Here is a 27,894-nt window from a genome sequence, read left to right on the forward strand (position 1 = left end):
TCCGCCTCTCGGGATCCTTTAAGAGGCGGGGCTTGGCTGCCAGCTCCGCGCCCGGGCAAAAGGCTGGGACTTTACTCCGGGTGGCGGCGAGGACGAGTCTGTGCTCCATCAGCTGCCGCACCCGCCGCCTCCCGCCCGCAAACCCCATCCCCGCGGTTGAGCCACGATGAGCGGCAGAGTCGGAGATCTGAGCCCCAAGCAGAAGGAGGCATTGGCCAAGGTGAGCCCTAGCCCTGGCCCGGGCTCCCGCCTCGGGCTGTGGCCCTCGCCCTCCTGCGGCAGCGAGAAGGGATGGGGCTGGGTGGGGGCCGAGGGTCCGTGGCGGGCGGCGGAGGGAGCAGAGACGGCTGCCCCAGCCTGGCCCGCGCCCGCGGATGGCTCCTTCCTCCCTCTGCCACCCTCAAGGTCCCAGGAAGTTTGGCCACCCCCTGCCCAAGCTCCGAGCAGCCGTGGCGGTGCCACCTGGGGAGAAGTGGTTGCTTGTGAGTCCCCGGAGGCCGCTGAGGGCACAAAGGCAACATTCATCCTCGGGACTGGCAGCCGGACCCTGGGGCAGGGGCAGGGGCAGGGGCCCAAGTTTCCTCCCATTTCCGGGAGGCTTTCTTCTTGCAGGGGCAGTGGCACGATGGAAAGGGCTCTGGAGCTCCTTGGGAGACTTGGATAGCTCCTGCCCCGGCACCAAGCCGCTGTGCGACCTTGGGCAAAACCCTGCCCTTCACTTTGCTCCTTGATGCCATGGAATGAGGAGGTTGGACCAGATGATGTTGAAGGGAACACCTCCATGTGTGACTTCCAGGCTCCCCCCATGACGCACTGGGTTGGTGTTAGTTTGAGCTGAGACCAGCCGTCCCCTGTCTTGCATCCCAGACCCCTGCCTGGCTCAGGACTTAAGGTTTATGCTCCTCAGAAGGCAAGAAGGTGAGGCTGGCTTTGCCTTGGCACCTGTGACAAGGAGGGGGCAACAGTTCGAGGGCTGGACCTTCCTCTTCACCAACTAAATCTCTTCTTTGTCACCCCTGGGGAGTGAGGAGGTCAGCTCTTCTCTGGGCAAGAGCCGATTGGATCTGGCCCCAAGATTTGGAGGCTCCACAGCTGGGGAGTTTTCCACGGCTGGGAAAGGTGGGGTGGGGGCAGATGTATCCTGCCACTGGCAGCAGTGGGGAGGCACCAGCTCCATGAAGCCTTTGTCCCAGGCTGGGCCTCCCCCATCCCAGGAAGGCTGGACAGGGAGGCTTCAGATTTTACTGCTGACTTGCAGGAGAGGTCAGGCAGAGAAGGGATTAGGTGGTGATTAAACTGGAGACCAGGGGCTGGTTAGGGTCCTTAGAGAGGGGTAGCTTCATGCCTGCAGTTTGGAGGAGCAGTTTCCCTGGTGCACTGGGAGCTGCTTTGTGGGGTGGGATGGTCTGAGTCCCTGGCTGACCTAGGCAAGGGGCAGAGGTGGCCAGTCCTCATTCGTCTTCTCTGGGACTGCCCTCTAGGTCAGTGGCCAGGGAAAGGTGAATGGCTGGGAGCAGGAGGCTCAGGGAGGGCATATGGGGGCCTGTTCACCTACCAGGGAGTGAGAGGTTGGAGATAGGTGTGGCTGTCCCTTGAGGTCACTGTCCACCTCCTTTGTTTGGCACTACCTGCACTTTCCCGCTTCCTGGCTTCCCCTACTGGAACCATTCCCTCCACGTGAGTTGCCCACCTCCCTCCCCCTGCTGCCTTTGAAGTCCTTCAAGCCCAGCACAAATGCCATGTTTTATAGGAAGCCGTGTGAGACCACCTCTTTCTTCCCTCTGCTCCCCAGCAAACTCCTCACTCTTCCATGGGGCAGAAGACCATGGTGGAAAGAGTGTGTGCTCTGGACTCAGATAGACCTGGGTTTGCATCCCAGCTCTGCTAATGACTAGCTGTTTGACCTTGGGCATGTTACTTAGCCTCTCTGAACTTTAATTCCTTCGTCTGTAGAATGGGGACAACACTTCTACGGGTTGTGAGTGAGGAGTAAATAAGCTACGGTGCCAAGATCAGCGCTGGGTGACAGGGAATGCTTGGTAAACTGACAGCTTTTACTGTAGTCTGTATCAGAGTGCCTACTATTACGATTAGCTGGGAACACATCTGCCTGCCCCCAGATTGGTGTGTGGGAGCCCTTGTTATGGGGCAGGGGCAGTGTCTCACTCCCTTCCCACTTCCTGCCCTACTACCTGGCACCCCCTGAGAAGACAGTGCTCCAGGTAGCATGAGTGCCCAGGTAGTGTCTGCAGAGTTGAACCATGTTAAAGAGAGGTCCAGTTGGCTGGGCGTGGGGGCTCACGCCTGTAATCCCAGCACTTTGGGAGGCCGAGATGGGCGGATCACGAGGTCAGGAGATCAAGACCACCCTGGCTAACACGGTGAAACCCCATCTCTACTAAAAATACAAAAAATTAGCCAGGCATGGTGGCAGGCCCCTGTAGTCCCAGCTACTCAAGAGGCTGAGTCAGGAGAATGGTGTGAACCCGGGAGGGGGAGCTTACAGTGAGCGGAGATCGTGCCACTGCACTCCAGCCTCGGCAACAGTTCGAGACACTATCTCAAAAAAAAAAAAAAAAAAAAAAGAGGGGTCCAGCAAAGATCTCAGTGGAGAGTCCTGGGCAGAGGGCAGCAGTCAGGGTGGGCCCTACCACTCACCCCGATGCCTCTCCCTACAGTTTCGGGAGAATGTCCAGGATGTGCTGCCAGCCCTGCCGAATCCCGATGACTATTTTCTCCTGCGTTGGCTCCGAGGTGAGGGAAGAGGGGCTGCGGGAGGCTGGAGCAGGGGCTTGTTCTGGGCAACAGAATGGCACCCTCTGAAAACCCTGCCCTTGGCAATCGGGGCATCTGGAGTGTCCAACCTTTAGCGCCAAAGGGCCCTTGGCAATGACATAAGCTCAACTCTCCTAGTGGATAAAGACACTGAGGCTCAGAGAGGTGAAGTGACTTGTTCCAAGCCACACAGTGAACAAACTGCAGGCAGAGAAAAGGGGAGAGTCCAGGTCGGCTGACCCTTGGCCCACAGCCTTTTCCATCTACTCGAGAAATCTGCTCTGCTAATGGAGTTGGGGAAATGGGCTGAAGAAAAAGTGAGAAAGGCCCCAGCTATGTGGGTGGTCGGAGGCGGAGCCAAGTGTAGAACCAGAGTCCTGGCCCCTGCTATGCCCTAGTGTGGACCCTGCAGGTCCCTGCAGACCACAGTTTAGGCAACTTGAGGGAGGGACACAGTGCATGGGGAACCTGAGGGGCACAGCCTGACCTAGGGTGACAAGAGTCTCTTCAAACCACCACCAGGCTCTAGAGCCCAGGTCCTGGTTCCAGCTCTTCTCCAGCCTGGCTGACATGGTGAAACTCCACCTCTACTAAAAAATACAAAAATTAGCCGGGCGTGGTGGTGGGCACTTGTAATCCCAGCTACTCAGGAGGCTGAGGTGGGAGGGTCGCTTGAACCTGGGAGGTGGAGGTTGCAGTGAGCTGAGATTTCGCCACTGCACTCCAGCCTGGGTGACAGAGCAAGACTCCGTCCCCCCAAAAAACAAAAGTAGGCTGGGCACAGTGGCTCATGCCTGTAATCCCAGCACTTTGGGAGGCCGAGGTGGGCAGATCACAAGGTCCGGAGTTTGAGACCAGCCTGGCCAATATGGTGAAACCCCGTCTCTACTAAAAATACAAAAAAATTAGTGGAGGTGGGCCAGGCACAGTGGCTCACGCCTGTAATCCCAGCACTTTGGGAGGCTGAGGCGGGTGGATAACGAGGTCAGGAGATCGAGACCATCCTGGCTAAGACAGTGAAACCCTGTCTCTACTAAAAATACAAAAATTAGCCAGGCGTGGTGGCCGGCACCTGTAGTCCCAGCTACTTGGGAGGCTGAGGCAGGAGAATGGCATGAACCTGGGAGGTGGAGCTTGCAGTGAGCCAAGATCATGCCACTGCAGTCCAGCCTAGGTGACAGAGTGAGACTCTGTCTCAAAAAAAAGTAACCCTTTTTTTTTTTTTTTTAAGTAGAGACCTAGGTTTCACATTGGCCAGGCTGGTCTCGAACTCCCGGCCTCAAGTTATCCGCCTGCCTTGGCCTCCCAAAGTGTGGTGTAGAATAATATCCTAAAATATTAAAGCACAAATTATGCCCTATTATTTTAAATTTTTTTTTTTGAGACAGGGTCTCACTCTGCTGCCCAGGCAATGGGCATGATCATAGGTCACTGCTGCCTTGAACTCCTGGTCTCAAGTGATTTATTTATTTATTTATTTATTTAGAGATGGAGTCTTGCTCTGTCACCCAGGCTGGAGTGCAATGGTGCAATCTCGGCTCACTGCCACCTCCGCCTCCCAGGTTCAAGCAATTCTCCTGCCTCAGCCTCCTGAGTAGCTGGGATTATAGGCTCCCACCACCACGCCGGCTAAGGGTTTCACCATGTTGGCCAGGCTGATCTCAAACTCCTGACCTCAGGTGATCTGCCCACCTCAGCCTCCCAAAGTGCTAGGATTACAGGCGTGAGCCACCACACCCGGCCGTTATTTTTATTTTATATATATTTTTTATTATTTTTATTTTTTTTTGAGACGGAGTCTCACTCTGTCACCCAGGCTGGACTGCAATGGTGAGATCTCAGCTCACTGCAACCTCCACCTCCCAGTTTCGAGCGATTCTCCTACCTCAGCCTCCCAAGGAGCTGGGATTACAGGCATGTGCCACCATGCCTGGCTAATTTTTTTTTTTTTTTTGTATCTTTAGTAGAGACGGGGTTTCACCATGTTGGCCAGCCTGGTCTCGAATTCCTGACCTCATGATCCGCCCGCCTTGGCCTATTTTTATTTTTGAAACAGGGTCTTGCTGGCCTCAAACTCCTGGGCTCAAGTGATCCTCCCACCTCAGCCTCCCGAGTATCTTGGACTACAGGTACACACCATTGTGACTGGCCCTATTATTTCTTTATGGACACATAAAGACATGCACATGCATACCCTAGGAGTCTTGGGGCAGGTGAAGAGATGTATTTTCCTTTTCTTTCCAGAAATTTCATAGAGCTGGCACGCTCCTGAGAGGCTGCTTATAAGCATCTGAGGGCAGATGCATCCAGGAGCCTCTGGAAGTGTCACTTGCCCCTTTCCCCAAAAAGCTTCCATCCCATCCCCCTACCCCAGTCCACCGCCCAGAGAGGGTGGAGGGGCAGCGTGGGGGTGGCAGTGGAATCAGTTCAGGCTGGAGGAAATTTTGGCCCAGCATTTGCTGAAGGGCTGCAGCTAGAAGCAGGTGGGTGGAGAGAGTGGGAAGAGAGTAGCCTTCTTAAAGGGCCAGTTGCAAAACGATCCAGCAGACTAGGGAGCTGCTGTTTGGGGGAGAAGCATGGTTTCTGAGAGCCACTGAAGAGCAACACAGCTCTCTTACTGAGGCAGGGGCCAGCCAGGGGTCTTGGCAGCTGGTCTCCCAATTCCTGGGGAGCCTCAGACTTCAGGCACAACTTACCCCCTCACAGTGGCGGTCATTCAAAGAAATGTGGTCATTCTCATTTGCCAGATGAGAAAACAGGCTCAGAGAGGGGAGGGGACTTACCTGAAGTTACTCAGTTAATGCGAAGCAGAATCAGGGCAGAAATCTAGGACTCCAGACTCCAGGCCAGTATCCTTTCCAGGAAGCCACCCCTGCTCCTTAAAGCCAAGCTCAGCCTCTTACAACAGAGGAAGTGTCTCCTCTGCATTTCATCTGTGCCTCACATTTCCTGGGCAGGAACTCAGGCCTGGTCAGAACCTAATATGAATCTCAATTGGGTTTTTTTTTTTTTGTCCTTAGAAAAAACCAGAACCCAAAAAACAACAACAAAAAACCAAGGCCTGGCATGGTGGCTCATGCCTGTAATCCCAGCACTTTGGGAGACCAAGGTGGGAGGGTCACCTAAGCTCAGGAATTCAAGACCAGCCTGGGCAATATAGCAAGACCCTGCCTCTACTTAAAAAAAAAAAAAATTAGCTGGGTGTGGTGGCGTGCACCTATATTCCCAGCTACTCAGTAGGCCGAGGTGGGAAGTCACTTAATCCAGTAGTTTGAGACCATAGTGAGCTATAATCGCACCACTGCATTCCAACCTGGGCGACAGAGCAAGATTCTGTCTTAAAGAAAATAAAACAAAATAAACAAAAAAAAGCCTTTTCTCTTTCTCTCCTTCAATCTGACAAAGACCTTTCATAAAAGCCACACACCGGCAGAATGTCTGTCCCTAACCTAGGTGTGTGCTTGGGGCTCCTCTCCCTCCCTTTCTCCACTGAGGGCTTCAGTTTTCTGCTGGCTTCCAGGCATGGAGAGCAGGTCTGCAAGTCTCCTCTGCTTCCCCCTGACTGAGGCTGAGCTCTGGGTGCCCCAGCAAGAAGGATCAGACAGCAGGATAAAACAAGGAAGTGGTGGAGGCCCTGGGAGGGAGGCAGAGCGGGTCTGAGTCTCTGCATTTTACAGGTCTAGGGAATGAATGAACCACCACCACCCAGACAGCTGCTCCTGAGCTGGGTTCTTGCAGTGCCCCAAGCCATGCTTTGAGTTGCCCCTGACCAGGGCAGCAGGAGCTTGGAGAGGCCTCAAGCAGGCACGGGGAAGCCTCAGGTGTGGTACTGCCAGGAGCAGGTGGCAACTCTGGGAGAGCCCTCACAGAAGATGCTGGATGTTGGGCCTTGGCAGATAAGGGTTAACTAGACAGCCTCCCCAAGATAAGGGGCTCACAGTTCGCCACCACTCCTGTTCCCTAAGAAGATAAGGGTTCTTCTCACAATAGTGGTGTCCTTCCTATGGAGGATTCTCATTTTCATGGCCCAGCTCCCCCATCACGAGAGGACAGTGCCTTGCATCTTCCAAGTGTTTCTAGCTTATCAGATGATTTGGTCAGAGATGTACAGTATCTTATCCAAGGTCAAGTAGAGAAATGAAGAGCTGGGATGCAAACCCAGAAGATATTCCTCTAAAAGCTGTCCCATGCTGCCACGGCAGCACACAAAAAAGGGTGAGATTCAGTTCTGCCAGGATGTGTCCAGCACCTGTGATGGGTGTGGCATTGGTCAAATCTCTTGAGGGAGCCTATGGGCCCGGGAGAAGGGACTGATTTTCATAACGGCAGAGTCAGGGAATGTGCTTGGCACTCCCAGAGAGCAATGGTTAAGGGACCGGTGACAGTCCAGAGGGCAGCCTGTCTGGCCCAGGTTCCACGGCTGTCAGCAAATCTAGATGCCAAATCCACAGAGGCATACAACTGGGAGGGACAGTTCATAGGTCAGATGGCAAAATTGATCAGAACCTGGATCTCAAAACTCTTTAAAGGATGGACTGAAGTTGACTGTAACAAGAAGAAATTTGATAGGGAAGGATCTAAGGTCTCTCCTCTCCACGTATGCAATGGAGGCTTAGCAGTGGCACAGGTGAAAAGGATTTGGGGGTTTCAGTGCCTATAAGCTCCACCTGAGTTAAGGGTGTGCCTGTTGCCAAGAAAGTTCTTAGGCTGGGCGCAATGGCTCATGCCTGTAATCCCAGCACTTTGGGAGGCCCAGGCGGGTGGGTCACCTGAGGTCAGGAGTTTGAGACCAGCCTGGGCAACGTGGTGAAACCCCGTCTCTACTAAAAATACAAAAATTAGCCGGATGTGGTGGCATGTGCCTGTAATCCCAGCTAATCAGGAGGCTGAGGCAGAAGAATCGCTTGAACCCGGGAGGCAGAGGTTGCAGTGAGCCGAGATCGCGCCATTGCACTCCAGCCTGGATGACAAGAGCGAAACTCTGTCTCAAAAAAAAAAAAAAAAAAGAAGAAAGAAAAGAAAAAGAAAGTTCTTAGACAACACTTGGGACTCTGCGTGGCTCTTAGAGCACACTCTGAGGGGGCTCTGGAAAATTGGAAAACACTCAAAGGGAAGTTATTTGCACGGACTTCAGACCAAGCTGTGGGGCTTCGTAAAGGCTCTAAGGATGGGCAGCACGATGGTAGGGGAGATGCAGGGTGACAGCACAGAATTTTCCAGTCTTGGAAGTGTTGCATGAGGCTAAGGAGGCAATCCTACTCTCTGAGTGTCTCTGAAATGAATCTCAACTCAGTATCAATCAGCTGAGTGCAAATTGCAGCTATGATTACCTGGAGCAAGTGGTCTTGGGGGTCAGTGAGGTCTTTGTGTTCAAGCTTGAGCAGGACAACTTTGGGGGCATCATGCGTAAAGAGGTGACCCAGGTGAAACTGAATTCTGAAACTTGTCAGGAGCCCTGGGAGGCAGGCCCTTTGTGTGGCTTTAGGGAAAGTGTGGGCCCTTTGAGGACATGACAAGGTTGGGTGGAGGCTCATCAACCCCTCTATCCCACTGGGATGTTCTGCCAGCTCTGCCACAGATTACAGGGGCAGCTATATTCATCTTTGTTTTTTGTTTTTCTTGGGACGGGATCTCGCTGTGTCACCCAGGCTGGAGAATAGTAGCGAGATCTCAGCTCACTGCAACATCCACCTCCCAGGCTCCAGCAATCCTCCCACCTCAGCCTCCCAAGTAGCTGGGACTAGAGGCACATGCCACCACCTGTAGCTAATTAGTTTTTTTTTTTTTTTTGGAGAGACGGGGTCTCACTGTATTGCCCAGGCTGGTATGTCCATCTTTGAACTGTGGTGTCAAGGTCTCAGGATTGGATGTGAGACTGTGGAGGAGATAAACTTTGTGCAAGGGGGAAGGCCAAATGATAAGAGGATCCAGGGTTCATTTTCACTGAGATGAGGGGAGACCTTTAACTTGATTATAACCACTGGAGTAAAACTCTTTTGACCCTGAAGTTACAATGGCTGCCCCCAGCTGCCCTGAACTTTGACCTGCTCTCCTCACAAACCTGGGGCCTGTGGTGCCCCAGAAGTTCTCAGTAAAGGCTCTCATGTTAGCTTCTGCTTGTGGGATGGTCTGAGGGTTAGCTGGAGAGATGACTGAGAGGAACTGGCCCTATCGTGGGAATATGGGAATCTCCCCATCCTTGGACACCCAGTCCTGCTAACCTAACCGTGACCACAACTATTTCCCTGTTACAGCGAGAAGCTTCGACCTGCAGAAGTCGGAGGCCATGCTCCGGAAGGTGAGACACATTTGGCTGTTGCCTCAGTTCCTCCCCATCAGAATCACTCCTCGCGTGGACTTCTTTTGCCGCACCTCCCATCCCAATCACAGCTTTTGGCTTTGAGTATTAGCCGACCACTGTTGCCTTATCCCTCTGGGACAAACTGCATTCCCTTCCCTGACAACACAGGCTTTCATAGCTCTGGGCCAGCCAAGAATGATAATCTGTTCTGCTAAGACCTCTAAAACAGGCAGGGCTTTCTTTTCCATTCCTGCCTAATGCCTTCGGGTGACCACTTATGATCTGGTGGTCCATTCACGCTGTCGCTTATTGCTACATGCCTATTAAACCTCCCCCACTATCCCTGCTTTTTGTTTTATTTTTTTTTCTTTTTGGAGACAGAGTCTCGCTCTGTCACCCAGGCTGGAGTGCAGCAGTGGCGCGATCTCGGCTTACTGCAACCTCCGCCTCCCGGGTTCAAGTGATTTCATGCCTCAGCCACCTGAGTAGCTGGGATTACAGGCACGCACCACCACAGCTGGCTAATTTTTCCATTTTTAGTAGGGACAGGATTTTGCCATGTTGGCCAGGCTGGTTTTGAACTCCTGGCCTCAAGTGATCCACCTGCCTTGGCCTCCCGAAGTGCTGGGATTACAGGTGTGAACCACCATGCCCGGCTGTCCATCCCTCCTTTTAAAAATTTCCCCATTGTATCTTTGTAGCATGTGGAGTTCCGAAAGCAAAAGGACATTGACAACATCATTAGCTGGCAGCCTCCAGAGGTGAGCACAAATTATCCCACCTCATCCCTATGCTAAGCCTTTCAGACCCACAACCTGGGTCCTGGATCCACTGGATTTGGATCCTTAGAGGAAAGGTCTGACAATGCCCACTGAGCCCTGATGGTCTCCAGAATGGGCATCTGTTGCTACCCAGGGGAGGGATGTAGAGAAAGATACTGATGAACCTGGAGTAAGGCCCTGTGGTCCAGGCAAGGTATGGATGCCTGCTGACCAGGCGGCTCCTCTGTGTCTTTGCCCAGGTGATCCAACAGTATCTGTCAGGGGGTATGTGTGGCTATGACCTGGATGGCTGCCCAGTCTGGTACGACATAATTGGACCTCTGGATGCCAAGGGTCTGCTGTTCTCAGCCTCCAAACAGGACCTGCTCAGGACCAAGATGCGGGAGTGTGAGCTGCTTCTGCAGGAGTGTGCCCGCCAGACCACAAAGGTGAGTGGACCACCGTGGCTAGAAACAAGTTGACGACAGCAGAGGCATTCCAGCAGAAGCAGGGATGTCACACAGGAATATAAGCACAGCTTCAGGGTGAAGGCCCAGACTTTTTTTTTTTTTTTTTAATTTTTAAAACTTTTTTAGTAGAGACGGGGTTTCATCATGTTGGCCAGGCTGGTCTTGAACTCCTGACCTCAAGTGATCCACCCACCTCGGACTCCCAAAGTGCTGGGATTACAGGTGTGAGCCACTGGACCTGGCCGAGGCCCAGGCTTTGGGATTTCCTAGACCAGTGACATTTCCAAGTTTTAGAATATTCCCAAATGTCTATTTTGCCATGTAAGGACTTTAAAACAATGACCATCTATTGTTGCCATCATTAACACCCAAAACTATAAGAATGGCAATAATCTCAGATTATAAAGCAGTCCTTTAGGAAGCTGCAGTGAGCCAAGATCGTGCCACTGCACTCCAGCCTGGGCAACAGAGACTCCATCTCAAAAAAAAAAAAAAAAAAAAAAGGAGTCCTTTAAATTGAATAAATTTAGCTTCATAAAAAACTCACTACATTATTGTTATTTTTCTGATTTATCTGGGGACCCAGTGAAATCTTATTGTGGACCAACCCATCCTTGAGCAAGTATTTGGGTACCACTGGTACAGAGGATCTCAGATTCTTGCTTCTCTAATTCTGTATTTAAAAAAGATAAGGATGGCTGGGTGTGGTGGCTCATGCCTGTAATCCCAGCACTTTGGGAGGCTGAGGTGGGCAGATTGAGCCCAGGAGTTCAAGACCAGCCTGCGCAACATGGCAAGAGCCTCTCTCTACAAAAAAAAGTAAAAAATTAGCTGTGCATAGTGGCACATACCAGCTACTAGGGAGGCTGAGGTGGGAGGATCACTTGAACTTGGGAAGTCGAGGCTGCAGTGAGCTGTGATCGCACCACTGCACTCCAGCCTGGGCAACAGGGCTAGACCCTGCATCAAAAAAGATAAAGAGAGCTGATTCCCTTACTGAGAAAAAGACTGAAGAATAAGCAGGAGCTGCCACTTCCCTCCTGCCCTCCTCTCAGCAGTTGTAAAGATCCAGTGAAATGGTGTCATAAAGTCTAGGAACATTTCCACACTCATCTGCAAATGTTCACAGAGAGCCTACTGTGCGCAGAGACCCTGCGGAGCTGGGGATGCAGGAAGGATTAGATGTGGATGCACCCCTGAGGGTTCAGGGTGCACAGAACATCTGTCCTCAGGCGTAAGTGGCTCTACGGGTACCGTGCACAGACCACACAGTGACTCAGGAAGGGGGAGGCCATCGGGCCAAACTGCAGAACCAAAGCCATCTCAGATGTCATCTAGATCCACCCAGTCATGTACTGGATTCATAGAGACCTGGGCAGGAAGAGTGACTCGCCTAGACCACAATTCTGGCCTGGGGTGATTATCTCAATTTGGAAAACTCTAAGTCAGGCCCTAACTAGCTCTGGTTGCTCTGTGGGTGCACAGTGCAATCATTTGCCCTGGACTGGAGTGGGCTTCTGAAGTAGGACAGCCTGACAAGACTTCCTGCTCTCTGTTCCCTGAAGTTAGGGAAGAAGGTGGAGACCATCACCATAATTTATGACTGCGAGGGGCTTGGCCTCAAGCATCTCTGGAAGCCTGCTGTGGAGGCCTATGGAGAGGTGAGGGGCAGGGGTGGGGAGGAAGGGGACAGAGGGAAGGGGAGGAGGAGTGGGCCCCTCTGCTAGGCTGTCCTATGGGATGGGTGAGGCGATGGGGGCAGATTCTGAGCCTGCTGGAATCAAGAGTGATTTTGTTTCCACAGTTCCTCTGCATGTTTGAGGAAAATTATCCCGAAACACTGAAGCGTCTTTTTGTTGTTAAAGGTAAGTTGGGAATTTCTTGTGATAAAGCCAGATGGAAAACAGGGGTCAAAAACATGACTGGGGCAGACGGAGGGTCAAACAGTGAGCCAAAAGAGGGGGTCTGAGGACATGTTCAGAAGACTGCTGCCCCTGCTAGTGTGCTGGCTCACGCCTGTAACCCCAGCACTTTGGGAGGCCAAGGCAGGAGGCTCTCTTGAGCCCAGGAGTTTGAGACCAGCCTGGGTAACACAGCAAGACCTCATCTCTATAAAAAAGTTAAGGAAATGAGCTGGGTATGGTGGTGCATGCCTGTAGTTCCAGTTTCTCAAAAGGCTGAGGCAAGAGCATTGCTTGAGCCCAGGAGTTTAAGGCTGAAGTGAGCTATGATTGTGCCACTGCACTCCAGCCTGGGCGACAGAGCAAGTCTCCGTCTCAAAAACATAAAAATAGGGCTGGGTGCAGTGGCTCACTCCTGTAATCCCTTTGGGAGGCTGAGGTGGGCAGATCACTTGAGGCCAGGAGTTCAAGACCAGCCTGGCCAATATAGCAAAACCCCATCTCTGCTAAAAATATGGAAATTAGCTGGGCGTGGTGGCCCACACCTGTAGTCCCAGCTACTCAGGTGGCTGAAGCACAAAAATCACTTGAACCCGGGAGGTGGAGGATGCAGTGAGCTGAGAGCTCACCGAGGCTGAGGCAAGAGCATTGCTTGAGCCCAGGAATTAAAGGCTGCAGTGAGCTATGATTGTGCCACTGCACTCCAGCCTGGGTGACAGAGCAAGACTGTCTCAAAAAAATAAAATAAAAAGAAGACTGCCCTTCCCATACGCAGACTACTTTACAACTCACAGAGCTTTCAGTATTTATGACCTCCTTTGAGCCACCCAGCCTGATGAGATAGGAAGAGACCATTTGATTATATCCACTATAAAGATGGGAAGGCTGGACCTCAAAGATGCCCATGCTGAGCTACACACCCTGGGCTGCCTATGTGGGCTCCACAGCCCTAGGGAACATGTGGCCCAGCATGGGCTGGTGGGAGGGTAGGAGGTGCTGCAGAGGATGCTGTTAGGGACAGACTGGGCACTGCTCCCAGCCTCACATTATCTGGTCTCTGTTCCAGCCCCTAAACTGTTTCCTGTGGCCTATAACCTCATCAAACCCTTCCTGAGTGAGGACACTCGTAAGAAGATCATGGTCCTGGGAGGTAAGTGGTCCAGACTGTTCTCAACCCCAAAGGATGGTCTGTAGCCTAAATCGGGTCCAGCTTTAGGGGTGTGGCCGCAGCCACCAGGGTGAAAGCTCCCTCTGCTAGTTTGGGAGCAGTGGGACCCAGGAGCAAGCTGGGGCGGAGCTAGTGCCTTCGTCTGTTTTCCTAAGAACTCTTTCTCTCAGACACTCTAGAAGCAAGCACTGGGTCCATTATTGTAGATTCAAAGATGAATGAAACTCCAGTCTTTGCCCTCAAGGAACTTACAGTATAACAGGAGACAGAAGACCTAGAAAGAGAGGCTGGGTGCAGTGGCTCATGCCTGTAATCCCAACACTGGGAGGCTGAGGTGAAAGGATCACTTGAGGCCAGGAGCTCAAGACCAACCTGGGCAACAAAGCGAGACCCTGTCTTTACTAAAAAATACAAAATAGCTGGGCATAGTGGCGTACACGTGTAGTCTTAGCTATTTGGAGGCTTAGGCGGGAAGATCCCTTGAGCCCAGGAGTTCAAGGCTGCAGTTAGCTATGATCGTGCCACTGCACTCCAGCCTGGGCAATAGAGGAAGACCTTGTTTTTTAAAAAAAGACCTAGAGAGAGAAAGCTATGATATAAACCAGAAAAGACATTAGAATAGTCATAGAGAGGGTGCCACAGAAGTTGCAGGAGCAAGGTTGCTTTCAGTTGGGGAAAACTAGGAGCAGCTTCATTTGATAAGCACATAGTATGTGCTAGGCCTGAGCTAGTGCCAAGACTACAAAGATGAATAAGACAGAGCCCTGGCCGGGTGCGGTGGCTCATGCCTGTAATCCCAGCACTTTGGGAGGCCAAGGCAGGCGGATCGCTTGAGCTCAGGAGTTCGAGACCAGCCTGGCCAGAGTGGTGAAACCCCATCTCTGCTAAAAATAGAAAACTTAGCCAGGCGTCGTGGTGGGCACCTGTAATCCCAGCTACTTGGGAGGCTGAGGCAGGAGAATTGCTTGAACCCAGGAGGTGGAGGGTTGCAGTGAGCCGAGATTGTGCCACTGTACTCCAGCCTAGGCAACAGAGACACCGTCTAAAAAAAAAAAAAAAAAAAAAAAAGGGTCCTTTGAAGGTCTTTTGGCCTCTCTGGGAAGGCAGACACAAACAAATCTATCAGCATGCTATGGCAAATGTACGGAAGGGGAAACCACAAAGTGCATGGGAGCACTCCACCTGAGCTAGGAAAGGGGTGATGCCTACCTAAGCTGCGTGCTATGGAATGAGTAAGAGTCTGCCAGATGGAGCAAGGCAGGACGTTGCTTGGCAGAAAGAAGAGCATTGAACAAAGACCTTACATAGCATGGCAGAGGCAGCTGTTATAGAATGTGAGGCAGGGTGTGACAAGGTATGAGGCTGGAGAGGGAACCAGGAGTCAGGCCCCAGAGAATCCAGGGCACTAGGTTGAGAAGCTGGGATATGACTACAGGCCACTGGGAATCAGAGGAGTTTTCAGCAGGAGAGTACCACAGATTTTAAACCGAGACACAGTATTAGCAAGATTGCGAAGGCTACCAGTTTGCACGAGCCTCTGTCTCTACAAAAAAAAGTAAAAAATTAGCTGTGCATAGTGGCACATACCAGCTACTAGGGAGGCTATAGATTTGTTTGTGTCTGCCTTCCCAGAGAGGCCAAAAGACCTTCAAGGGACCCCCCCCCCCCTTTTTTTTTTTGAGACAGAGTCTCTGTTGCCTAGGCTGGAGTGCAGTGGTGCAATCTCGGCACACTGTTGTCACAGTCCATGCAAGAGATGTTGCAAGCCTGAATCGGGGAAGTGGCAATAGGGATAGAGAGGAGAGGATGGATTTAAGAATTATTTAGGGCCAGGCGCAGTGGCTCAGGCCCATAATCCCAAACACTTTGTGAGTGTTTGGGAGGCCCAGGTGGGTGGATCGCTTGAGCCCAGGAATTCCAGATCAGCCTGGGCAACATGGTGAAACTCCATCTCTACAAAAAATACAAAAATTAGCCAGGTGTGGTGGTGTGTGCCTGTAGTCCCAGCTACTTCGGAGGGTGAGGTGGGAGGATCACTTAGCCCAGGAGTTTGAGGCTGCGGTGAGTCGTGATTGGTGCCACTGCATTCCAGCCTGGGCAACAGAGCGAAACCCTGTCTCAAAAAAAAAAAAAAAAAAAAAAAAAAACTTATATAGGAAGTAAAACAGCAGAACTCAATCAACTAGATGTAGGAAGTAAGGGAGAAAGAAATCTAGAATGAGCTCCTGGTGTCTGGCAGAGGTGACTGAGAGATGGTGATGCATTAGTTCAACTGGGGAAAACAAAAAAGCTTGAAGTTGAGCTTGAGGAGTCTGTGAGATATAAAAATGTTGGGAATACCGGAGTTTGAAGCTTAGGAGAAAACTCTGGTCTGGAGATTTGGGAGTTATCAAATAACAGCAGCAGCTAAAACCTTGTCAGTACGTAAGACTGCCGGTTGGAGAAACAGAGGCGGAACCCTGGAGAACATCCGAGGTCAACAGCAGGCAGAGAAAGCGAACCCACCAGGGAGACTGAGAAGAAGTGATTAACGAGGTTGGCAGAGAAGAAAGTCAACAGGGAATGTATATGCAGGGAAGTAGGGGCAACATCAAGGCACAAGGGAAAGCGTGACCCAAAACCCAGCAAAGAGGACACACAGGCATCAAACCAGCCAGGGACAGGCAGAGTTCAGTTTTGCTGAAGTGGAGTGGAGGGAGAAAAGGCTAGAAAGGTAGATTGGGCATCCAGGTGTGGTGGCTCACACCTGTAATCCCAGCTACTCAGGAGGCTGAGGCAGGAGGACCACTTGAGCACAAGAGTTTGAGACCAGCCTGGGAAACATGGTGAGACACTGTTTCAAAAACAAAACAAAAAGGTATATTGGGACAGGCTCATGAAAGGGTGAATGCCACCTATGGCACTGAACTTGGGGGGTAGGTAAGAGGGATTCTGAAGGCTTCACAATGTTCATCTTTTGGTGACACATCAGAAGTGGAGATTTTCCAAATGTGTGCTAATGAGACCTGGGGAGTGAAGTGAACTCGTCAGGGAAGTGTAGGACTTCTGGGTTCCAGACTTAGCTCTGGCAGCAACAAGCTCAAGCTGTTGTTTTTTTTTTCTTTTTTAAATTTAGGTCCCCACAAAAGCATTCTTTTTTCTTCTTTGAGGGAGTCTTGCTCTGTTGCTCAGGCTGGAGTACAGTGGCGTGATCACAGCTTACTGCAGCCTCAACCTTCTGGGCTCAAATGATCATCCCACCTCAGTCTCCTGAGCAGTTGGGACTACAGCCAGCTTAAATTTTTATTTTTGGTAGAGACAGGAGCTCACTATGTTGCCTAGGTTGATCTTGAACTCCTGGGATCAAGCAATTCTCCTGCCTCAGCCTCCCAAATCACTGGGATTACAGGCATGAGCCACTGCACCCAGCCAGCTCTCTGCTTTTTGTTGCCTCGGTTATTCTCTCTGTAAGACGAGAAGAATCCTCCTGGCCTTATCCCAACTCTCCAGCTGGACTGGGGGAAGAACTATAAAAGCTGAGCAAGAGGATTTTATGATTTTTGTTTTTTCTGCTGCTACCACCCACCATGGGCATGAGACGGTTTGGTTTCCTGGCAGCAGAGCTCTGTAGGAGGTTCAGTCTGTTCCCCTACCCACACCTAAAACTCTTTCAACCTACCTCAGGCTGGGAAGATACAGAATCTTCAACAGAGGGGGGAAATTCACTCGGGCTGGTCACTGGAGCTTAGCAGTGCAGATTAAATCACCCCAAGACCACAGACACTGTGTTCCCAGCAGTTGCATGGTCTTTGGTCCCTAAAAATCTGAGGGCTGGCAGACTCTGGACAGTTTCTATGGGTCTCCAGCCAGCATGACACTGGCTTGTACCCCAGGGCCTGGAGGTGCTGCCTATATATGCTCTATATAGTAGGCATGGGCAGGTTTTAGTATCAAAATATTGTACCTGGCTGATATTTATGAATTTGGATTGGTGCAGAAGTGGTTCTTAGCATTGGCTGTGCTAGAGCCAAACTCTCCTAGACAGGAAGGAGCTTGGGTATAAAAAGAAAAAAAAAAAAAAAAGAGCCAAATTACTGGTGGCTCAACAGCTGAAAACAATAGGAGCAGAAGTGAAATGGTGGCTGGGGTAAAGCCAAGAATCCATTTAAGGGGTGACTCTACAGAGATGCATTTACTTATTAAGTCACGACTTAGCTGTAGGGGAAGGTGGGGGAAAGACACATAATTCTACCCTCACAGTGTTCAGTGTAATCAGGACAGAGTATGTGCATTCAGGCCTTCCTGCTCACCACACGTGCTGTTTCCTCTGCATGGAATGTCCTTCTTCCCTTTCTTTGTCCCCCCTCCTGCTGTACTTCAGTGTATCACCTCCCTAGGGTAATAACATACTCTCACATGTGTAAGGCACTTTATGGTTTAAAAAGCCCTCTCGGCCGGGCGCAGTGGCTCATGCCTGTAAACCCAGCATTTTGGGAGGCCGAGGTGGGTGGATCATCTGAGGTCAGGAGTTTGAGACCAGCCTGGCCAACATGGTGAAACTCTGTCTCTAAAAATACAAAAAATTAGCCGGGTGTGGTGGCGGGTGCCTGTAGTCCCAGCTACTCAGGAGGCTGAGGTGGAAGAATCACTTAAACCCGGGAGGCGGAGGTTGCAGAGGTTGCAGTGATCCAAGATTGCGCCACTGTACTCCAGCCTAGGCAACAGGGTGAGACTCTGTCTCAAACAAAAAAGCCTTCTCAGATACTTAGTTCATTTCACTCCCACCGTAACCAGGCAGGGCAAAAATAGGGTCACTTGGCTGTTCAGACACGAGGACAGGAACCAGGGTCTCGATTTCTGGCCTGGGGCAGAGCCATCCTCTGGCTCCTACTGAACCCCCTGCAGTACTATGCATACACTTTGTGCTCCTAATGCAGGAATTTGAGGCGGGGTGTTGTGGGGTGTGATGGATGGGTTTTTTCTGCCTCTTTAGTGTAGACCACTAGGGTTATGGCGAAATCTTACCTAGCGTTGAGATACATCTTTATCCTTCCTTCCCTGTCCTGCCAGCAAATTGGAAGGAGGTTTTACTGAAACATATCAGCCCTGACCAGGTGCCTGTGGAGTATGGGGGCACCATGACTGACCCTGATGGAAACCCCAAGTGCAAATCCAAGGTATGAGCCGCCAGAGGCTGGAAGTGAACAGGGATGCCTGGCTCAAATGCACATTCCAGTTCACTCCATGCCATGCTTCTAGATCAACTATGGGGGTGATATCCCCAAGAAGTATTATGTGCGAGACCAGGTGAAACAGCAGTATGAACACAGCGTGCAGATTTCCCGTGGCTCCTCCCACCAAGTGGAGTATGAGATCCTCTTCCCTGGCTGTGTCCTCAGGTAGGGGCCTGGGCCCTTCCAGGAGACCCGAGCTTTCATCTATAGGTCCTGATAGGTGGGCTGGAATAGGAGAAGCCCTGGTGCCAGGATCCCGGAGAGGGCACACACAGACAAAATTATGTCTAAACTGGTGATGTCCCCTGCAGGTGGCAGTTTATGTCAGATGGAGCGGATGTTGGTTTTGGGATTTTCCTGAAGACCAAGATGGGGGAGAGGCAGCGGGCAGGGGAGATGACAGAGGTGCTGCCCAACCAGAGGTACAACTCCCACCTGGTCCCTGAAGATGGGACCCTCACCTGCAGTGATCCTGGCATCTGTAAGTATCTCTGCCTTGGCAATGCCTTGAAGCCCCATGTCCAGCTTTCTGCCTGTGAGGTTCCTCTTCCTCCATGGATTTTTGGCTCTGAGTGTTAGAACTAGAAGTGGAATGCCATCAGTTCAATCCTCTCCTCGTATAGATGAAGAAATCTAGACTTGGAGACTTGTTTATAGTGACCCAGCTGGTTAACAGCAGGCTGGGACTTTGATCTCATACTCCTAGGTATGGGTGAGTCACAGTCCTAGGCAATCACAGGGGTTCAACACGTCTGCTTTCTGGTCCAGGTCTAACTGGGTCTGTGACTGGACAGATATTTCTTGGGGATGCTCCTTCCCAGAGGTCACAGAGACAGAACTGTCTGGGTGGGCATGGGATCACAAGGTAAGCGGAGTGCTCAAAAGTCCAGCCTTCACCCCTGAGTTTCACTCATCTCCCGGCTGACCAAAGAACGGACACAGACTATGAGCAGGCAGCTTACACAAGAATATAAGAATGGGAAACAGACACTGGAAAAGGTGCTTAATCTCTCTTAACTTTGTAATACCATTAAAATTCCCCTTGACTCAGCAATTCTACTTGTGAAAATTTATCCTGCAGAAATACACAAATACACAAAGATACAGGAACAAGGATATTCCCGGTAGCCTGGGAAACTGGCAGTAAACCATATGACCATGATAAGGGCTGTTAAGTAAATTGCAGTCCATCCATACAATGTTAAAGAGAATAAACTGACATGTAAAGTGTCTGGGACATGTTAAACAAATAAGCATGAAACACAGCATGTATGGTATGTACTCACTTTGGTTAAGGAAGTGTGTACACAGAAAAGAATTCTGGGGAAATTTATGCTAACTCTAACAGTGGTTATCTCTGGGGTGATAGGATGTTTATGGAGGGCTTTCATTTTTCCAGTATTTCTGCAAATATATTTTATGATGACTACGTATTAATATTACATTTATAAGCAGAAAAACCATACCTACACCCCCAACACCCACAATCAAATCTCCAGTTTCTTTTTGTCAGAGCCAATGGAAAATCAATGAGAGCAAAGGCTTTATCATCAGAGCTGAGCTGGACTTGACTAAAGGCTAGCTCCATGGCCTTCGGCAAGTGACAAAACCTAAGCTTCGGTTTCCGGACTGCTACACTGGGGGTGTCTCACAGGGATACCTGATGATTTGATGTGATAAGTTCTGTGAGGCACTTAGCATAATGCCTGGCATAGAGCAAGCACTCAATGCACTACAATCACCACTATTATTGTTAGGATGAGGCCTGTGGGAGAAGGGCCATCCTGGAGACAATGCCGGGAGATGGGAGAAGCCCTGTGCCCCATTTCTACAACAGTACCAGCACTACTAGGAGATGTGAACTAGCCTCACAGATGTCTTGGCCTCTCTGCTTGTCCACACCGTCACCCAACCTGAGATTTTGCCTCCTTCCTCACATCCCAGGCACCCTTCGTCTCCACCGCCCCCTCCTCACAGATGCTCTGTGGTACCATATAGCTCCTGGGGGAGGCGGAATATTCTTCTTAGTGAGCAGCTGGGTCCTGGGGGAGAAGGCGTATACTGTGTGCTTCAGCAAGAACAAGGCTTAGCACCAGCCCAGACAGTGTCACCCACAGAGGAGAAAGCACTTAATACATATAGCTTGAATTTTTTTGTCTGTTTCTTTGTTTTTAGTAGAGACGAGGTATTGCTGTGTTGCCCAGGCAGGTCTCAAACTCCTGGGCTCAAGCGACCCTCCTGCCTTGGCCTCCCAAAGTGCTGAGATTACCAGCATGAGCCACCATGCCCAGCCTTGAGTTATTTTTTTAATGGATGGGGAAGCTGAGGCATAGAGAAGGGATGTTCTCCCACAAAGTAGCTTGTGTAGACATCAAGACAGAAGACACCAGAGAATCCTAGAGTCCTGATCCAGAACCTCTTGGCCATTGACTGTCCTGGATGTGACAGAGAGTGTGGAATCCCAGACCAGGGAAGTAATTGACCCACGGTCACAGAGCCAGTAGGAGAGCCCCAAACCATTTTCCAGCATCTGCCCATTACCCCTCTATCTTCTCTTTAGTATCTGAAGGACACTGCCCAAGAAGGGAACATGAACCTTTTAACATAATCAGGCTTGGGCTTGCAAACCCCCAAATTCATTTTAGCTCCTTCTGGATACATTCCCAACCAGAACCTTTACCTGCCTGCAGGGTCTTGTCTGGGATCTGCTCCTTGCCCATTCCCATGAGGAGCAGAGGCAGGCCACAGGATCCGTTCCCCCTTCCCAGGTACAAAGACAATGAAGTTGGAATCAGCTGTTACCCGGCGCCACAGCTAAGGTTAGATGTGAGCCCACAGAGAACCCAGTATTAGCTTGCAAGCTCATCTGTGGGAGGGCAATGCCCTTGGAGAACCACGAGACCCCTGGAAAGCAGAACAGTCATCCAGTGGAGAAATTAAAACTGCGCCAGCCTCCAATGGCAAGAGTACATTAACCTTCCCCAGGCTTCTCTGGTCCTTATCCCAGTGCACTAAATTACCGAGGAGGAGAACCAAAGTTTGAATTGATTTTGCTTTTGTTTTCTCACCTAATATTTACCAAGGGCCTACTGAGTATAGAATACTCAACTAGGAATGAAAAGATTCCCAAAGAAAGATCTGGACTTTGTCCACTAGAAGTGCACAATGTGGTCAGAAGACTGGAAACACTGTAGAAAAGGTCAGCAGTGCTGTGGTGAAAAGAGCCCAGCCAGGCACCAGGAGGCCTGGTTTCTGAGTCCAGCTTTGCCAATGACTCTCCCAGTGTTTTCAGCAAGTGTCTCTATTAGGTTTGGTTTTCCTTCTCCTTAAAATGACAGAAGTGATGGCCGGGCGTGGTGGCTCATGCCTCTAATGCCAGCATTTTGGGAGGTCAAGGCGGGTGGATCACTTGAGGCCAGGAGTTCGAGACCAGCCTGGCCAACATGGCAAAACCCTGTCTCTACTAAAAAATACAAAAATAAGCTGAGTGTGGTGGCACATGCTGGTAATCCCAGCTATTTGGCATGAGAATTGCTTGAACCTGGGAGGTGGAGGTCGCAGTGAGCCAAGATTGCACCACTGCACTCCGGCCTGGGTGACAGAGAGAGACTCTGTCTCAAAACAACAACAACAATGAAAGGAGAGGAGTAGACCAGAGCAGATCTTAATCTAGGGTCCCCCAGAGCAGTGGTTCTAAATCATAAAGACCAAACACTTCCTCTTTACAGCAAATAGTGTCTAAAATGTCCCCTTTACTATTCTGAAGTGAAATTCAAAATACATAAATTCTGAATATTATATCCCGATAATATAACCCATCCTACCTACACACATAATTTAAAAATCAATATACTCTCCTATGGTAACAGAAAAGAGATATAAAAGGGAACTAATTTAGAATATGTATTTTTTCAATACATGAATGAGAGGGTAAGGTTGTACCTTTCCCATTGGGAACCATGGCCCCAGAGGTTCTACAGTGGGCTCCAGGAAATCTAAAATTGTGTGCTTTCTTTTTCTTTCTTTTCTTTCTTTTTTTTTTGAGACAGAGTTTCACACTTGTTGCCCAGGCTGGAATGTAATGGCTCGATCTTGGCTCACTGCAACCTTCACCTCCCAGGTTCAAGTGATTCTCCTGCCTCAGCCTCCCAAGTAGCTGGGATTACAGGCATGGGCTACCACGCCTGGCTAATTTTGTATTTTTAGTAGAGATGGGGTTTCTCCATGTTTGTTAGGCTGGTCTTGAACTCCTGGCCTCAGGTGATCCACCCGCCTCAGCCTCCCAAAGTGCTGGGATTACAGGCGTGAGCCACCGCACCCGGCCAAACTGTGCGCTTTCATCAGATTCTCAAGGGGGTCAGTTACCCAACTAAAGTTAAGGAGCCTTATCCTGGAGGGTGTCTGGGGGCTCTGTGAGTCTATGATTAGTGTCAGAATGAACCATGGAGACTCTGGAGCTGCAGTGACTCCACTTCCCTCTGGCCTGTGGCTCTCTGATCAACCCCTTTCTTGTTTCTGAGGCCAAGTATCTTGCTAGGCAGGGTCATTATCGACCTAGTACTTGGTCCAGCGAATGCAAAGGACCTCTCCTCCAGCATGGTTGATTCTGGTTGCTAAGGCTCTATCATCCAGGGCAGAGATGAAGCTTCACTCTTGCCAGAGGGACTATTGGCTCTGAAAGACCTCTAGTACAGGGGAAAAATAGATGACTAACACCTTACACCATGAGGAAAGAGTGGGTGGTGTGTCTACCCTTTGTCTAAACTATGCATTTTGTCCAGGGTCAGGAAAAGGTTAAGTCTTAGGATTAAATACAGGATATTTTTTTTCTTGCTTGGAACAGTGAGAGAAGACCAGGGTAGGGATGGGGCAGAGCTAGTGTTTTTGTTTTCACATTCAGTTCTCCTGAAGGGGTGTTTGGCTGAAATAGAACAACTTCTCAAAGAAACAGGGTTAGATTAAAAGCAGCCTGTTCCTCTGCCAAAGTGTGGAAGCTTTCTCTGCCAAGTGCATGCCCATTTTCTCTTTCCAGAGGAAACCACTGCTAATGTCTATTATCCTATCAAATATCTTCCATCTAGAAGCATTACATGTTTCCATAATAAACAGGGCATACAGTGCTCGCTTTGTCAGCACATACACTAAAATTGAAACAATACAGAAATTAGCATGGCCCCTGCATGAGGATGACAATCAGGTTGTCTTAAATAAATAAACAGAAAACAGGACATACACACACACACATATATTCACAGGAATTGTCTGTCATTCACTGTATGTTTGAAGGAATTTTGAAACTGTCAAACTCATCACAGGATTTGAGGAAACTTTCCCATTAGGACAAGCACCAGAGTGGTATCATCAGAGAATCTGGGAGTCTAAACAGACAAAGCAGTAAAACCAAAAGTATTTTTACCTATGTGTTTACAAAAATGTTACAAACTGTTTACATACTGTTCTGCAACTTGTTTTGGCCTCAGGACACATTGTGGACAGTTTCCTGTCACTTCTGTGGAGCTAACCTCTTTTTTAAAAAACATATCAGTATTCTATCATATGGATTACAATACAAAATTGTTGAAGCAATTCTCCTTTGATGAACATTTGAGTTTTCTCAATCTCTTATTATTACAAATAGGGATGCAACGAGCATCTTTGTCCATTTACCCTTTTGCAGGATAAATTCCTGGTTCAGAAAGTTTGCACATTTTACCTTTTGTCAGAAATTGAACAGGGCCAGGTTTTCCAGGGTCCAAGTCAGGCAGAACAAACGCAGCAATGTGGACCAGAGGGAAACTCCAGCTCTGTCATTTCCTCACTGTGTGGCACCAGAGTCACACCACCTCCTTTTTATCAGATATAAAACAGGACTACTGCTGAACTCATAGAGTTGGGGTAAAGAGTGAGATAACATATAGATTACCAACCCAGTGCTGCGACACACAGCTAGTATTGTTATTATTACAACTGCTACTGCTGCTGCTAATTCTCCTCCCTCCTTTCAAAGTCCAGTTCAAGCTCTAACTCCTCTAAAAAGAGTTTCACATTTCAGTCTACCAGGCCCTCTTCTTCCAAGCTGGTACAGATGAGATGGTCTCTGTCACTCATCTGGCACTTGGCATGTTCTGCCTATTTTTTTCTCTCCATGAATGTCTTGTCAACCCCGCTAGATTAAGTTTCAGAAGGTCAAGGATCATTACCTAGGCTACCTTCATCCCCATGACCTGCCACACTACCTTGCTCAGTCACTAAACATCAAAAAAAAATCACTGTCCCCAAGCCCTTTGCCAGAACTGCCTGAATGTCTGTCTGGTTTCTGCCTCCCCTCAGATGTCCTGCGGTTTGACAACACCTACAGCTTCATTCATGCCAAGAAGGTCAATTTCACTGTGGAGGTCCTGCTTCCAGACAAAGCCTCAGAAGAGAAGATGAAACAGCTGGGGGCAGGCACCCCGAAATAACACCTTCTCCTACAGCAGGCCTGGCCTCCTCAGTGTCTCCCTGTCAATTTCTACCCCCTGTAGCAGTCATTTTCGCACAACCCTGAAGCCCAAAGAAACTGGGCTGGAGGACAGACCTCAGGAGCTTTCATTTCAGTTAGGCAGAGGAAGAGTGACTGGAGTGGGTCTCCTTGTCTCTCAAATACCTAAGGAGTCCCCAGGAGCTGGCTGGCCATTGTGATAGGATCTGTCTGTCCTGTAAAGTGTGCCAACTTCACCTGTCCAGGGACAGCGAAGCTGGGGGTGGAGGGGCGGGTAGCAGGGAAAAAAATTAGAAAAGAGTGAAAGACTGGGGGGAAGTCAGCTGCCGGGGAGAAACTTGCTCCTAAATGAACATGTAAGTTTAGATCGCAATGAGGAGTAGCAGGGTAGCTGGTTGCTAGAGTTACGCTGGGGATCAGAAACTCTTCCAAACTTTTTAGCACTGAGGCTGGGGTAGCTTTTGGCTTTTCCAAGGTCTCAGGAGGTGGCCTGAGTCAGCACACGTCTTCCCACTCGGGTAGACAGGCTGGCCTCTCCCTCACTTTGAGACTTTGGCAACTCCTGGGCCATACGGCCTGCCTCTTTGATTACTAATGATTGTCACTGACTCAGAGCCTCCTGGGACTTCGGGTACCCACCTGCTGTTCTCCATGCAAACAAAGCGCAAGGGAAATGACCCCCAGGGATCACAGCTGCAGGGAGGGCCAGGGAGGTTGGGGGTGGGAGTGAATGCTAAAAGCAGATCGTCCAGTGTCCTTTCAGTGCTACCAGCCTCTCACCAAGCAGTCCTCCATGTGAGCAACCCCGAGACAAAAATGCTAAGTGGGATCAAGAGAGCAGCACTGGGAGAGGGTGTTTGCCAGTCTGAGTGTTCCGCGGTGCCCGCCAACCCGCTTCCTGACTGGCCTGAGCAAGCTCTTACCAAGCAGTTCCATTTCTGTGGGAGGCATGCAACGCGTACAGGGAGTTCAGGTGCCGGTCGGCGTGGCCAGGCCTGGAGGCCCCCCAGGCAGGAGGCCGCCCAAAGGCGGGGCCGGCGTCTCGCAGACCAGGGGCTGGGGACGGCCACAGACGGCCTCGAAACCACAGCCCTTACCCCAATCCCACGAGCCCCGCCAAAGAATCACAGGTGCTGGGCTGCACAGAACATGGGAAGGCGGCCCCAGACCTGGCGGGCACGCCTTTCCCTTAGAGCCACGCCCCGGCCCCGCCTGGGACGCTCATCTTGCGAAGCTGAGGGAGCTCGGGGCAAAGGCCGCGCTAGAGCGGACCGGAAGGGGCCGAGGCTGCACGGGCCTCTGCCAGAACGCTCAGGACATCCCGGCCTGCGTTTACAACGCTGTTAGGAAAATTAACCAATAAATAAAGCAGCGTTCAGTGCGCAGGGAGTGAAATTCAATGCCCACCGCTTGGCTCCTCGCTGCCTCTCACTCAAGAGGCCCAAACTTAGACGGCCTCAGAGACCCAACAGCCTTTTCACGCCAATAGGTAGGGCGCATGCGCAGAAATCCTCTTCGGCTCTCTAGCGTGAGCTTTCCCAAGGGGCCACGTCCAGCTTGCCTTCTGATTGGCCCAGTTGGTGGGTTGTCTTCCGCCATCTTTGATCAGGGCACTAAGGATGCTCCTGATCGCCTTCACAGTGAGGGCGGAGGCCCTGCCCCGCGAGCTGATCAGTACGTGCAGCGCAGCCCGTGCGAACCAAGTGTGAGTCCGGGCGAGCGCCTGCGGAGCTAGCATTGGGCCCAGAGTGAGAGGGAGGTGGAAGAGCAGCGATCACGTGGTTTTAGGGACTGTCTAATAATTCCACGCCAGCATTGCCGGTGTTTCAGGGGCAGGAGACCGCTGCGTTCCCCACCAACTTTTCTCCCACGAACCACCCTCCCCAACCTACAAGCCCAGCTCCGCTTGAGGTAACTGCTGACGGGACTGTCCTATACAGCCCTACAAGACAGAGGCGCCTAGGGCTGAAAGCGGGGGCCTCAATAGGGAGCCAGTGTTACTCATTTTCCCTACCTTTGATGAAAATAAGAGCTAATTCTTAATGAGGCCTACCGGGTATCACGCAAAAACCCTGTGCTTACTATTATACTTTGGGTTGTTGCAAAGATTAAAGGAAATAAGCCGTGCAAAGCGCTTAAGAGCTTGGTATAAGTAAGTGCTCGTCAATTTTGGCTACTCTCATTTTTTTGCAGACGTGGGAACTGGGGCTCAGGGAGGCTAAAAGCCAGTAGGCGGCATAGCTAGGATTTGAACCCAGGATTGTCTCCAACGCCGCTCAATTATACCCGCCAAGGAGTCACAGAGACTTAGTGAAGTGCACACATTGCTCACCTGGGTAAACTGAGGTCCAGCGGGGGAAGGCTTCCTCCTGCTGTAATCACTAACCCCAACTCTGTCTCCTTTGCCCGATTCATTCATTCGTTAATTCATCCAACATCCTGTCCCCAAGAGGCTCATTCTGGGGACATACTGATCCAGTTAGATGCGAGTGCTTCCTAGTTATACGTGGCGACTGCTGAGAAGGGACTCCAGAGTCCAGGCACCCACCTTCCAGGGGCTCACCGTTCACTCCTCTAGCCTCATTTAGAGCTCGCATTAAGAGCACGGGATCTGGATCCACACTGTTTGGATTCAAATCACAACTTCACCATTTAGCAGCTGTGTGTTCTGGGAAAATGACTCACCTTCTCTGTGCCTCCATTTTCTCACCTGTAAAACGGGGTCCCAGGCTGGTGGGAGGGTTTCAGGTGTAAGCCATGGAGAGTCCTTTAGCGAACATCTAGACTGGCAATAAACTCAATAAATGGTGACTGTTATAATTAA

At 50.5% G+C, this 27,894-nt stretch overlaps 1 protein-coding gene and 1 non-coding gene across 5 annotated transcripts; both read left to right on the forward strand.

Moving 5' to 3' along the window:
* Positions 1 to 67: 67 nt before the first annotated feature.
* Positions 68 to 27,894, forward strand: SEC14L2 (SEC14 like lipid binding 2). Of its 4 annotated transcripts, none has more exons than XM_058431467.1 (13): positions 131 to 220; positions 2,679 to 2,754; positions 4,832 to 4,904; positions 9,030 to 9,073; positions 9,778 to 9,837; positions 10,098 to 10,286; positions 11,873 to 11,968; positions 12,112 to 12,172; positions 13,275 to 13,358; positions 18,426 to 18,532; positions 18,615 to 18,754; positions 18,901 to 19,070; positions 24,920 to 25,059. In XM_058431467.1, the coding sequence occupies exons 2-13, from the start codon at positions 2,689 to 2,691 to the stop codon at positions 25,048 to 25,050; spliced, it is 1,221 nt and encodes a 406-aa protein (XP_058287450.1). In that variant the 5' UTR covers positions 131 to 220; positions 2,679 to 2,688; the 3' UTR covers positions 25,051 to 25,059. The 4 variants fall into 4 exon arrangements, with proteins under 4 accessions (XP_031994689.1, XP_031994691.1, XP_058287450.1 ...); XM_058431466.1 differs by lacking the exon at positions 131 to 220 and adding an exon at positions 867 to 918; XM_032138798.2 differs by lacking the exon at positions 4,832 to 4,904 and having other exon boundaries at positions 68 to 220; positions 24,920 to 27,894.
* Positions 23,707 to 23,811, forward strand: LOC116459580 (U6 spliceosomal RNA). The gene has a single exon (XR_004245619.1). It is a non-coding gene; the product is annotated as a U6 spliceosomal RNA (small nuclear RNA).

This window comes from Hylobates moloch, unplaced genomic scaffold (assembly GCF_009828535.3).
Source record: "Hylobates moloch isolate HMO894 unplaced genomic scaffold, HMol_V3 SCAFFOLD_19, whole genome shotgun sequence".
Classification (NCBI taxonomy): Eukaryota; Metazoa; Chordata; class Mammalia; order Primates; family Hylobatidae; genus Hylobates; species Hylobates moloch.

What these genes read in the sequence shown, in the direction of transcription:
- SEC14L2 (XM_058431467.1), top strand. Translation starts at nt 2,689, where the DNA reads ATGTCCAGGATGTGCTGCCAGCCCTGCCGAATCCCGATGACTATTTTC. An exon ending in ACCCCAAGTGCAAATCCAAG is followed by an intron (nt 18,533 to 18,614) that starts GTATGAGCCGCC and finishes CCATGCTTCTAG; the next exon opens with ATCAACTATGGGGGTGATAT. An exon ending in CTGCAGTGATCCTGGCATCT is followed by an intron (nt 19,071 to 24,919) that starts GTAAGTATCTCT and finishes GCCTCCCCTCAG; the next exon opens with ATGTCCTGCGGTTTGACAAC.